Raw genomic sequence first — 12560 nt, forward strand, 5'->3', positions numbered from 1 at the left:
CCTGTGCTGCCCGGCCTGGCTCCAGCCCCACCGCCCCCTTGCTGGCATCAAAGCCATTTCTTGGCTTGCCCAGGGCCTGTCCTGTGGGCCAGGAGCCGTGGCCAGGCCCCAGGAGCTGCTGGGGCTGCTCTCAGCCCCATACATCACTGGCATGTGCCAGCCCGGACAAGGAGCCTTTGAGCCCTCGCTGCCACCACTGGCAGCTGGCATCCATCCCAGCAGCCTGACCAGGACGCTCAGCAGAGTGTGACCAAAACCACCTTACTGCCCGGGACCAGAAACACAGTCAGGGCGTGGGGACAGCGTGGCAGTTCCCAGTGCGGCACCCTACAGCCCTGCTCTGGTGACAGCCACCTCCCTTCTCCCCGTGCTGCTCCCTCCCTTCCCGCTCCAGGTGTTTGCTCCCGCAGCTGATCCAGCTCTCAAGAAAGCCACAGGAGATGGCTGAGCCCCAGGGAAGCTGCTTGTTTGGCAGCTGGAGCTGCTCACACCACTCCTTGTCACACTGTCCTGCTGCTCGCTGGATCGTTTGCCCTCTCCGCCCACTCTCCAAGGACACCACCGGCTTCTCCTTCCAGCAGAGCCATTGGGCTCTCGCTGGGCAATCATTTACTTGCTGATAAATGAGGTTTCATGGGAAGAAGGGAAGGACGCCAGAAAAATCATTTGTAGATTGGGCTCATGTTTGGTTGGCACTTTGACTTGGAAAGTTTTGGTTTGGGGTTTTTGTTGGTTGGTTGGTTGGTTTGGTTGGTTTCTTTCAATTTTATTTCTTTTTTACTTAGAAAATTCTTGATCCATTTCCAACGTTTCTGAGTGATATTTACTGGCAAGGCTCTCTGCGTACAAAACCCCACACCTAAATGACAGACCTGACCTCCTGCTGTACCAACGCTCCCTTCAGCCCCACGGGAAAGTTTGTTTTCTGTTTTCTGCCGAGCCAGGCAGAAAGTTTTGTTTTGGATTGCCTCAAATGCTTTGCTTACAGGACGCTTCTCAAGGACCTGCACGAGAAAGAAGTCACCTGAGATGCTGCACCATGCCTGGGGACTGCCCTGTGCTGCATGAAAGCTTTGGATCCCCCCCACGTCCCCTCACCCTCCCCACGCTGTGTGCCCAGCACTGCTGGTAGTGGCTGCTGCTCTTTTGCTCCTAATTGTGGAGGAGCGAATTGAGAGGATCGGATGTGCTTGTTGGGCATTAAAGACTGCAGAGACGGCTTCGGTGTTGTGATTGCCTGCAATTGAGGCAAATTCCTTGTTTCTCTGTCTTAATGGATGAGATCCGTCGCCATCTGCTTGCCGGCATGAGCTCCAGCATAAAGGCAGGAAGGAGCAGGATGTGTCCCACCACTCTCCCTCCAGGCGAGGGTGATCTCTGGCACATACCTTCTGAGGTCACCTCTGGGACCAGCGCCTGTGTCCCAGCACTGACGGTGATAAGATCTGCTGGGACAGTTCGCAGTGAACCAAGGAGCCCCCATGCCCTCCTCTCCTGGGCAGAGCTGCCCAGAGTGCTCCGGGCAAGAGGGAGGGATTTCTGCACACTTCGGATTTTGTGTTTATGTCTCTCAAATATTTTTAGCGCTCGTAAAATTGAGAAACTGGGAGAGACCCAGCTGGGACCAGTATGGTACAACCCTCACCCAGAGCCTTCCCAAGGCAACCGGGACCTGCCCAGTCCCATGTCCCAGAGCAGAAGGACAAAGAGACCTGTTCCAAGTCCCCTGCACAACCCAGCTGATTTCTTTAGGAAATTTTTTTTTGGGGGGGTTGCCTCTCAGATTCATTTACAGTCACATATATACTCATGGGGAAGTGGTGGCTGAACCTCAAGAGTGCTAATTGCTGTGAGGGAGGGGAAGGGCAGCTTGCAATGAATCTGGTTTTATGGGTGCTGGATGTGATGGGACAACCCTGATGTGGAGTTTCCAGTATTGCCCATTAGAGCAGCCTGAGAGCAGCTGCTACTGAAAGAGGTTCCCAAATCACGGGTGGGTACAAGCAGGTAAGGGGTGAGCCTTGAGTGCGAGCAGCCAGCGGAGCATGCAAGCTCCAACAGGCCAGTAAAAGCATGGTGATGATCTGCAGATTGATAAGAAGGGGCCGTGCAAGGCAGTGCAGCAAGGTGAGACTATCAGGCCAGTAGAACAGCAATTATCTTTTGTGCTCTGCCTGCAGAGGCTGGGGAGGGAGGCAGGGACAGAGCTACTGCCACGGGATGGCCCGTGCAGGTCCTTCTGGGCTCTGCAGGAACAAGGCTTTGCACACTGCTTTTTGGGAGACATCACCAATTCAGTGAGAACCCAGATTGGAAAGCTTTGCAGTGTGGTTTCTTCTGCTGAAATGTAACCATACAGTGTAATTGCTAGTGACTATGCTATCAGGGTATAGCAAGTTCCCTTATGTTGTAAAATGTTCCTTTGTGCCTCTATGTCTCTATTCTCAAGATTTCTAAGAGCTGCTGCAGGGTAGGGTTGAAGTCTGGTCCTGCCACGAGGCTGTTAGGAGAACACACAACTATCAACAGTGCTTCTGGCAATCAGCGCTCCAGCACTGCTTAGGGTTCAGCTTCTTTGTGGCTGAAGGTCTCGGTGTGTACAGCTGCAACCGCCCTGCAGAAATCACAGGTAATGGGATGCCCAGTGAATGTCACACAGATAGCTCAGCGGGGCAGCATCACAGCTTACTTGCTGCTCTACTCCCAGATGACCCTTCATGGTATGCCTGTTGCTGGCTTGTTGTTCTGCCACAGAGAAGTGTTCCTTGCACCTGATCTGCATTTCCAAGGCTTTTTCCAAAGCCCTGTATGGGGCCCAAATGAGATCTGACAGTGATTTTGTGTAGCCATCAGTCTCTTCAGGATCATCCCCAGCATTTTTCTGCCATTTGTCAGTTGGAGAAGAAAGGAAACAAGAAATAATAATCAACTCAAATTATTGCCTAATCAACACAGAAATCAGTGCTGCTTGCTCAGCCTGCAGGCCACAATTAGATGCCATCAGCAAATTCGGGCAGCTTGCCTGGGCTGCAGTCTTTCATCTCTGGAAGACTGACAGGCATCTCTCGGATCCGCAGGCAGAGGAAGGAGCTGGGATCCGTTTGAAGGACTTGGCTCGTGGGGAAGGAACACATGGTTCAAAACCACAGAAAAATGAAAGTTATGTTTTATATAACACTAAAAGAAGCCCTATGCTGGAGGAGCGGACATTAACCCTGCAGCTGAGGGCTGTAGTGCCAAGGTCTCCAGTCCCCTCTCTGTCACCATCTCAGGGCACTGCCCTGGTCCATGCAGCACCAGCTTAGCTTGTCTTGCCAAGAGGACAAGGTGGTTAAACCACCAGGAAATGATGAGATGTGTCAGTTCTATATCCCTATAGATATATAGCAGCTTTAGCAAGGTCATTGCATGCCTGTGCATGATCCTGACTTTTGGTTGGAAGCGTCTATCTTCCTCTTCCTCTTGGGACTGTCCCACAGACTTTCTTCCCATCAACAAAGAGTGGGACCTGCGCCCAGTGACTCAGGCTGAGTTGGTATCCTTGGTACTGCTGTTGGGGAAGGGTATTTGCAGAGCAGGACCAGCGATGAGGGGAAAAGGATGTGATGCAGGCAGGGAGGCTGCCAGGGTGGCAAGGTCAGGATGCCTGGCCCAGCCCCAGGAGGGGGACAGGAAGGGGTGTGGGGCAGGACTGAGCAAGGGGCTGGACACCCAGGCTCCATAGCTAGGAGTCCCAGGGAGGCAGGGCTCATTACTGCTGCAAGCCGCTGGGAGAAGAGGTGCTGGAGCCCCGTCCTTCCTCCCAGAGAGGAGGAAGGGTGAGAGCAGAGAGCAAGCCTGGAGCCTCCCGCGTCTGAAATGTGATCCTGCTGGAGGCACCTCCCTGGGCCCCACCTTGCGCTCCCCAACATATATATGTCACCCGCCAAGGGCACAGGGGACACGGGCTGACACGCTGTGCCAGGGCCCCAGGCATCACTGCAGATGGAGCGGCCGAGGCACCAGGGGATGACAAAGAACACCTACATGCGCTGGCGGCTCCCACTCATCTGCCTCCTCTGGGAGGTGGCAATGATCATCCTCTTTGGTGTCTTTGTGCACTTCGGCCCTGAAGCTGATGCACACTGGGAGGAAGAGAAGCGTGAGATGAACCTTACCAGTGACATTGAGAATGATTTCTACTTCCGATACCCCTGTGAGTATTCAGGAAGCCCAGTCCCAGTGCTGGCTGGCCACCATCCCATCCCATCCCATCCCATCCCATCCCATCCCATCCCATCCCATCCCATCCCACCCATCCCATCCCATCCCATCCCATCCCATCCCATCCCATCCCATCCCATCCCATCCCATCTGTTGTTGCCCCAAGGGTTTTGGGAAAAGGTGATAGGGAGGTTTCAGGATAGTAGTCCTGAGTTCCTAAGTGCTTCTTTTGTCTTTCCCAGTTAAATCTGGCTTGGGACAGAATCTGACAGAGGTGAAGTCTCCAGCAACTGCTGGAGAGTTGGGCTTCACCTTGACACTGCTTTCGGGGGCCTCAAAGAATGAGAGAGGAACCTTGTGGCCTCCAGTGCTCTGGGGATCTGTCAACAGGGTGCCACCAGTACGTGATTTCTTTTCTCCAGGAATAGGGCTGACGCATTCCCAGCACCCTGCAAGTTTCAGCTTGCTGCCCCCTCGCTCTGCTTCCTTGTACATACGGAGGAACAGCTGTCGGGATCCTGTGACATCTTCCCCCTTTTCCTACGCCCTCCCCCTCACTAGCAAATTACTCTTTAGCTGCTGCCATTTCAATGAGTCCTCCCAACCTACCAGCTTCCCATGGTCCTTCGGTCACCATGCCTTATTGCCATGGGGATCGCTCAGGTGGTCAAAGCTTTTCTGGCCAGGTGGTACACTTGTCTGGCTTTGATCTCTGGGGATGGTCATCTTCTTTGTGAGCTGATGGGAACAGGCTGCTTTTGTAGGCAATTGTTTCCAAGGAAGCAACAGGCTTGAGTCATGCATCTATTTAGAATATTTCCATTAAAAAACACCTGCTAAATCAAAGGAGCTATAGAAACCTGTAGCTGCTGAGGATTAACTGGTTCAGAGAAGGATTTGCCTGCAGAAACTTGCTGCTCAGCTGACCTGGTTAGTGTGAGCCATGGCTGCCCTGGGCTCTCCTTCTAGACTGCGTGTGGATGTATCCACACACATTGGTGTGAAGCAGCAGCAGTGCCCCGGTGCTGCTGTAATCTCTGACAGGACGGGAGAGCAGCAGAGAGGTCAAAAACAAGCCTGCCGGAGCTCAGGACACTGCACCTATACTGTCCTCATCTCCCATCTCCACTTTGAAGCACCAAATATTCCCCTCTGAAATGGCTGAGTGGATTCACACAGCTAAAGCAGCCTCAGAGCAGCTGCTTAGCTCAGTTTAGCCGAGTTTTATCTGTTTCAAACCTGAGGAAGGGCTCACACGTACAAAGGTCATTTTTTCCCCTCCATTATCTAATCAGAAAAATCTCTCTGCAAAAATAGATGAAAATGGTAAGATGGTAGAGCATTTTGATCCATGTCCATCCAGCTCTGTTTAGAAGAGAATGCAGTGGCTAAACACCCAAGGATCGTTTGTATTATCACACCTGTGACTGCTACCGCCTGTAGGACCTGTCCAAAGATGTTGCAGTGGGTGAGCAGTGACAGCCTGAGATGATTAGTTACTGTAGGATGTTTGTGAGGTTGTGTCAGTGGTGCCCATTGCCAGGGCTGCCAGTTCAACTCCAGGCAATATGACACATTCTTCTAATTTATAATCACACATTGATACTCCATAGTGAGTGAATCATCTGCTCTCTAGGGAAAAGAAATGAGATCCTTCAGCACAGGTAGTATTCTCAAAGCCCAAACACCTCCTCTGGATAGTGACTGCAATTGCCTTCCCACAAAAGCAAGGTCATAATACCTCTTGAGCATGGCAGCACCTGGGCTGCCTGCAACACAAGTATTATTCTTCCAAAGGGAAAACAAAGCTGAGATTTAGAAAAATGCTTTAGGCTGGGTGCAGTTTGAAGAAAAGCCCACTTTTCCTCCTGGGTATCTACAGGATGTAAGACACGGTGGAAACGCTCAGTATTTTCAGAGGGCACACAGTCGGCAGCCCTAACTCCGACCTGTGTATTTCTGCTTTCAGGATGAAATTAAGAATGTATGTAATGCAAATGGCTGCAGATAATTCTAGCTGTGTATTGTGCCACTTAAGCTCGAGAAGAAAGGTGACGAGAAAAAAATATAGCTGCAGAGGGAAGGTGTGTGCGACTGCGTGGTTACAACTTCTCTGTATACAGAGAAGTCCACATGAAGAGGCTTTGGCTGAGCAGGGTCACCTGCAGGTCTAGTCTCTTTCAACTCTCATGAGTAATTCCATAGGTGTGGGGGCATTTTTGAAAGCAAACAAATTAACCTGTCTCCGCAACCTGACACTACATCGCTGGAGCCTGTCCAAATGCTTGTCCTTACACATGTTGCAAGATCTGGAAGAGCGCCAGAGGACAGAAGCCGAGAGTTCTGCAACTGCACACACCCAAATCCTCACCCAGCGCACAGCGGAGGCAGTGGGTACAGCCCCACCACCCCTGCAGGAGGGGGTCCAGGGTTGCTGGATGGCCAGCATGCCTTAGGGCCAGCACAGGGTCAGAGGCACAGCAGATCCTTAATCACTGAATTTCCTCTGCCCTGAGCTTATTACATCTCATGCTCTTTTCACTGGAGTGGCCTCCAGTGTGAGGGTCTGCATGGCTCAGATTGTAATTATGCAGCATTTCAGCTCACTTAATTGCAAAGTGATGCTTATCTGAAATAAACGTTTAGCATTAAGAAGTACAGCAGGTTTATCGCACCAAGAATTTCCCTCAAGAGGCTCATGCAGGTATAGTTTCCCCCAGGGAAGGGCATCTGAGGGGCTCCAGCTAGCAGGTATGAGCACTTGTTGGAAGAACTGTGTCTCTCTGGTTTAAGCACTCAAAATCCCACAAGGTGGGATCCTCATAGCAAAGGTATCTTGCCACTGATTTCGGTGGCAAATAAAAACGTATTTGTAAACTTCCCTTGTTCTTGCCTTTTCCCTACGCACTTGCTGCAAGCCATCACCAGGACCCTATCTGGCATAGGCTTACCCAGAATGACCATTCATGTGGTTTTAACACAGATTGGTACTGTTCATTGTATGTGACTTTTTTGTGTGTGTGTGCGTGTGTGTGTGTTTTTAATGGGAAAAAAGACAATCTGAACAGAAAACTTTTCCTTCGTACACTCCATTAGTGTCCAGTTTTCTCTTGCACACAGCTTGCAGCAAAGATATTTGGGTTTCAAAACTGAACCTTTTCACCAAAAAAGCCAGCTTCGAAAAGTCGAGCCATTTTCAGACTTAGAAATGGGAGGACATGAGACAAATGCATGCATTTTTCTTTGATTTTTTTTTCCTTACTGCCACTGATGTTGTTTGTTTCCTTTCACTGCTAAATTCAAATGACACACAGCTCTGCCTTCCCCTCAGAGCTGATGATTCCCTCCCTGTGCACAGCTTTCCAGGACGTTCACGTGATGATCTTTGTGGGCTTCGGCTTCCTCATGACATTCCTCAAGCGTTATGGATTCGGAGCTGTGGGATTCAATTTCCTCCTTGCTGCCTTTGGGATCCAGTGGGCTCTCCTGATGCAAGGCTGGTTCCACTCTTTCCAGAATGGGAAGATCCTTATTGGAGTGGAAAAGTAAGGAGAGATATGGGCTCTGGGATGCCACCTCTTGACTGCGCAGTGGAAGAGCTGGGATGAGAGCTAGTGCTTGTCCCTGTGTTACGTGCAGACTACAGCCTCCAAAATGCTGTCCTCCTTCTGCATAACCCCACTTGCTTTCCGCCTTTTAGTCCACAGGTACCTGTATGATGGTGGTACTGTTACATGAGAAATGTGAGATGAGTGCCATCTCTTAGTATCCAAGCAGAGCACCACAGACCCCAAGGTTAAGAACACATAAGATCCTTCATTCTCATTATTTAAACAAATTGGATGAAAGCTCCATACCCGGACAAAATGTCAAGTTGAGAGGAAAGTCAACGGGAAACCCAGGGCTGGCTCCTTACTGACTATATGCCTTACAGTGGGATCTCTTAGAGTTCGGTGTGGGTGAGGGTGAGTAATTTTGGAAGAGTATTTCCTTATAAAATCACAATGTTCCTCCCCTCTTCCAGCCTGATCAATGCTGATTTCTGCGTGGGTTCTGTGTGCGTTGCCTTTGGAGCCATCCTGGGCAAAACCAGCCCCGTACAGCTCCTCATCATGACTTTGTTTCAAGTCACACTCTTTGCAGTGAATGAGTACATCCTCCTCAACCTGCTTCACGTAAGCTTTAGACAGACCCCTTCTCCCCAAGACTGAGTGCAGATTGGAAAGACAGATGGGTAGACAAGCTGGGCAGGATGTAGACCACACCTCATCTCCAGAATAAGCAGTGACTCCAGAAATGAACCTCTGGTTTCCCATGGCTGCAGGTTAAGGATGCGGGTGGCTCCATGACCATTCACACCTTTGGAGCCTACTTTGGCCTCACTGTGACACGTTTCCTATACAGACCCAACCTGGAGCAGAGTAAAGACAAGGAAGGCTCTGTGTACCACTCTGACCTCTTTGCTATGATCGGTGAGTCAGCCATAACCTCTGCAGCATTGGTACATGTGTACCACTCAGTTGCAGAGAGCTGTTCCCTCCCATGTCTCTGGGAAAACCAGACCAAAACCCAGATCTGGGACCAAGAAGCTCTGCATCCCAGTTTTCAACACCATGGAACTACTTATCTCCCCCCCACTAATGGTTGGGCTGAGGTGGGCTGGGAAGACAAGGCAGCATTTTGGTTCCTCTTCACTGCAAGCTCCTTCTGGCAATCCCATCATGGATGGCACAGCTCTGGGGCATCATGACAAGGGGATTTAACTTCGTTCTGTGGAAACATCTTCCTTTAGAGGGTTTTTTCAACCTCTGTATTCCTTTTTTTCCCTTTTTCTTTTTTCTCCCTCCTCCCCATCCCACCAGGTACCCTATATCTGTGGATGTACTGGCCCAGTTTCAACTCAGCCATTTCTGAACATGGGGATGCCCAGCATCGGGCTGCCATTAACACATACTGCTCCCTGGCTGCTTGTGTCCTCACCACAATGGCCTTCTCCAGCATGCTGCAGAAGAAAGGCAAGCTTGACATGGTAAGGTGGGAGCAGAGAACCCTACGCTACCCAGGGAACTCGCAGTGAAGTTGACCAAGGGCCCAGGAATTGAGTGACACTTGTCCTTTGCTGCACTGGGTTTCACAGTGTGTTGGTGCAACCGGCCTCCAGCCAGAAACTGAGGCTGCACTGAAAAAGCAGGTGGGAGGTGAATCCTGATGCTTTTGCAGTGCAAGCTAGTGCTGTACCTGCATATGATGGGCTGAGGGCACAGCAAGGGCTGCATTTACTCTCCCAGGAGAGCTACTGATGGGCATAATGCAGAGCCATGTTTGGCAGCACTCTCCAGCAAGCTGAGCAGGGCCTGTGCAGCAGCTTGTGAGCAAGTGGGGGGCTGACTTGTATGTGTTATGTGTGTGGGTGCACCGTGTGTGACAGCAGAGCTGGCGTGACACATGGGTGAGACAATTTCCATCTCATCACAACTCCCCTCCCAGATTGGTGGATGCAAAGAATGTGTGTGGTACGGAGAGTGGGAGTCTATGTGTGCCTGCGCTACAGACAGAGGCTGCCTGTTCTTCTCCTCTTGTTTTTCACCAGTGAGCAGGAAAGTGGGCCCCAGTATTTCCTCTGGAATCATTTTCAGAGCTGATACTCTTGCTTTTCCGTTTGTACGCACTTTGAACAGCTGTGATTTCTCTGAGATGCCAAGACAGAGTGGTTATTCCTGCAGGTCCACATCCAGAATGCAACGCTGGCTGGTGGAGTGGCTGTGGGCACCAGCGCAGAGATGATGTTGACCCCATATGGCTCCCTCATTGTTGGGTTCATCTGTGGCATTGTGTCCACAGTGGGGTATGTCTACCTCACGGTGAGTGCTGCTCTGGGAGCCCGCAGCCCTGGTTCTGTTGAGGAGACCAGGAATGGATTCACCTCCCCTTGAGGGTTCCCGCTTTCCACTGTCCCTTATGGAGATGCACTTCTGACTCCATTTTCTGCCTCAAAATGCCAAGTAAGGCTCAGTCTCCTAACAGGACAGTGGAGGAGAGCTCTCATTTTGTTCTGAGCTCATTTGAAATATTTTTCTACAAGTCCTTAGCTCTAGAATGGGACACATAATACCACTCTTCTTTCTCTACTTATCTCTCCAGTCCTCCATGAAAGGAACTAATTCTTTCCAGGGCTACACTCATTCCTCTGATTTCTCTCTACCTCCCTTTCCTTCAGCCTATTTTGGAGTCCAAGTTACACATTCAGGACACCTGTGGCATCCACAACCTCCATGGCATGCCAGGCCTTATAGGGGGCATTGTGGGAGCCATCACTGCAGCTGCAGCCACAGAGGACGTATATGGAAAGGAAGGGTAAGACAACTTGAAACTTCCACAGATGTTCTTCTGGGAGTTCTGGGGCTCTTCGGGGTGGAAGAGAGAAGGAATTAATAGCATTTGCTCTATGTTCACTGTTATCTCTTTCACATGGGGTGCACTATGTTGGGCTTAGTGACTTCTGGTGTCTTCAAAAAGTGAATCGTAGCCCTACTCCTCGGTAATATTCTGGGGCACAGAGGATGTGAAAATGCTTCTTTTAGCTCTGCATTGTTCTGGGGCTTCAGGTAAGGCTTAAGTTCTGAAATACAAAAATAAACGTTTGTATTTTGAACTCTTCCTGGGTAAAACCTTGCCAGGAACCATAAAAGAAGGAAGAGAGCAGTGTTTTATGTCTTACAACACTCTCCTAGTCCATTGCAGAAGGTGGATGGGGTTAGGGAGGAGTCCTCAAGGGCTCAGGGCAACACAGCTCCTCTAACCTGGCTCAGCACAACCTTTTTCTGACTGGTGAAGATCTCCTGCCAGAAGCAGTCCTCACAATTTCTACCCTATGCAGGTTTATCAAGGCATTTGACTTCACTGGCAGCTACAAGACGCGGACGCCCAGCATTCAAGGAGGGTTCCAGGCAGCCGGCATTGTCGTTTCTCTGCTGATGGCTTTCGCTGGGGGAACCCTTGTGGGTAAGCAGAGGGGAGGCATGGAGAGGCAAGAGCGTGCAGCTGAAATGGAGACATCCACCTGCTTTTCTGCCTTGGCTGGATGGTTCCTTGCCACTTGTGTTGCAAAGGACAAGCCGTAGCATGGGTCAGAACACAGCCTCCGCTTTGGCTCGCAGGGAGATGGGGTGGGAGTTTGTGGGAGACAAGCCTCAAAAACCAGCCCCAATCGGCCCTGCTGTAGGAGCCATCCTGAAGCTGCCCATCTGGGGCGACCCCGCCGACGAGAACTGCTTCGAGGATGACATCTACTGGGAGGTGAGGCCCGGGGGTGGCGGGCGGCACAAGATGGCGCTGCCGCCCTCCTCATGAGTATGAGCTGGCCGCATGAGCTGAGCGGGCCGCGCCGTACTGCAGGTGCCCGAGGACGAGGAGAGCGATGTGTACCACATGCACAACCCCGACAAGGCCGCCTCGCCCTGAGCCGCCATGCTGCCAGGCTGCCGCCGCCTCAGCGGGGCGCCGGGGCTGCCCCCGCGGGCGGGAAAATGGCGGCTGCCATGTCATCTGCATAGCCCTGCCTGTGAGGATAAAGCCTGGTGGGGAAAGCGTGGTGGGGGAAAACACCTGCTTCCCCACTGGCTCACTTTTGTAATTAGTTCCTGTGGACGAAATAAAAGCATGGCTCTTTTTCATAGTATCAGCCTCTGATGAAAGCAGAGGGCAGTGGGGAATGGCATCCAGGCTCGGGCTGAGGCGCCGTGCTGTGATGTGGGGTTGATGGTGTGGGGTGTGGAAGCTGCCCATGCACTCACAGCACTGCCCAAGGCCTGCTTGTAGAACCACAGAACATCCTGAGGTGGAGGGGACCCATATGGATCATTGAGGGCAACTCCTGGCTCCACACAGAACCACCTAAAAATCAGACCATATCCTTGTGCTCCCCACAATCACTTCACCTACACTTCTTTACTGAGATCTCCACCAGCAATTTGTGAGCCTTGTTTGTGTGTGATGTGCGGGCTAGCAAGGCCCTTTCCTCTTCTTCAGTGTCATCCATTTGTTACAGTATTGTCAGTGGGCCCACCAGAATCTGATGAGGTTCAGCAAGGCCATGTGCAGGGTGCTATAGTTGGCTCAAGGCAATCCCAGATATGTCTACAGACTGGGAGAAGAACCCACTGAGAGCAGCCCTGCAGAGGAGGACCTGAGGGTCCTGACGGACGAAAAGCTGGACATGAGCTCACAGTGTGTGCCGGCAGCCTGAAAGGCTGATGGTATCCTGGGCTGCATCAACAGAGAGGTGGCCAGAGGGAGGAGATTGTCCCCCTCTGCTCTGCCCTTGTGAGGCCCCACCTGGAGTTCTGCATCAAAGTCTG

The 12560-nt window shown here is 51.4% G+C and overlaps 1 protein-coding gene across 1 annotated transcript; it reads left to right on the forward strand.

The window, feature by feature from the left end:
- The first annotated feature begins 3936 nt into the window (after window positions 1-3936).
- RHCG (Rh family C glycoprotein) lies at window positions 3937-11878 on the forward strand. Its single transcript, NM_001004370.2, has 10 exons — window positions 3937-4195; window positions 7562-7748; window positions 8228-8378; window positions 8528-8675; window positions 9066-9232; window positions 9927-10064; window positions 10421-10557; window positions 11081-11205; window positions 11426-11499; window positions 11599-11878. The coding sequence occupies exons 1-10, from the start codon at window positions 3985-3987 to the stop codon at window positions 11662-11664; spliced, it is 1404 nt and encodes a 467-aa protein (NP_001004370.1). The 5' UTR covers window positions 3937-3984; the 3' UTR covers window positions 11665-11878.
- The last annotated feature ends 682 nt before the right edge of the window (window positions 11879-12560 follow it).

The sequence above is a fragment of the Gallus gallus genome, chromosome 10 (assembly GCF_016699485.2).
Source record: "Gallus gallus isolate bGalGal1 chromosome 10, bGalGal1.mat.broiler.GRCg7b, whole genome shotgun sequence".
Classification (NCBI taxonomy): Eukaryota; Metazoa; Chordata; class Aves; order Galliformes; family Phasianidae; genus Gallus; species Gallus gallus.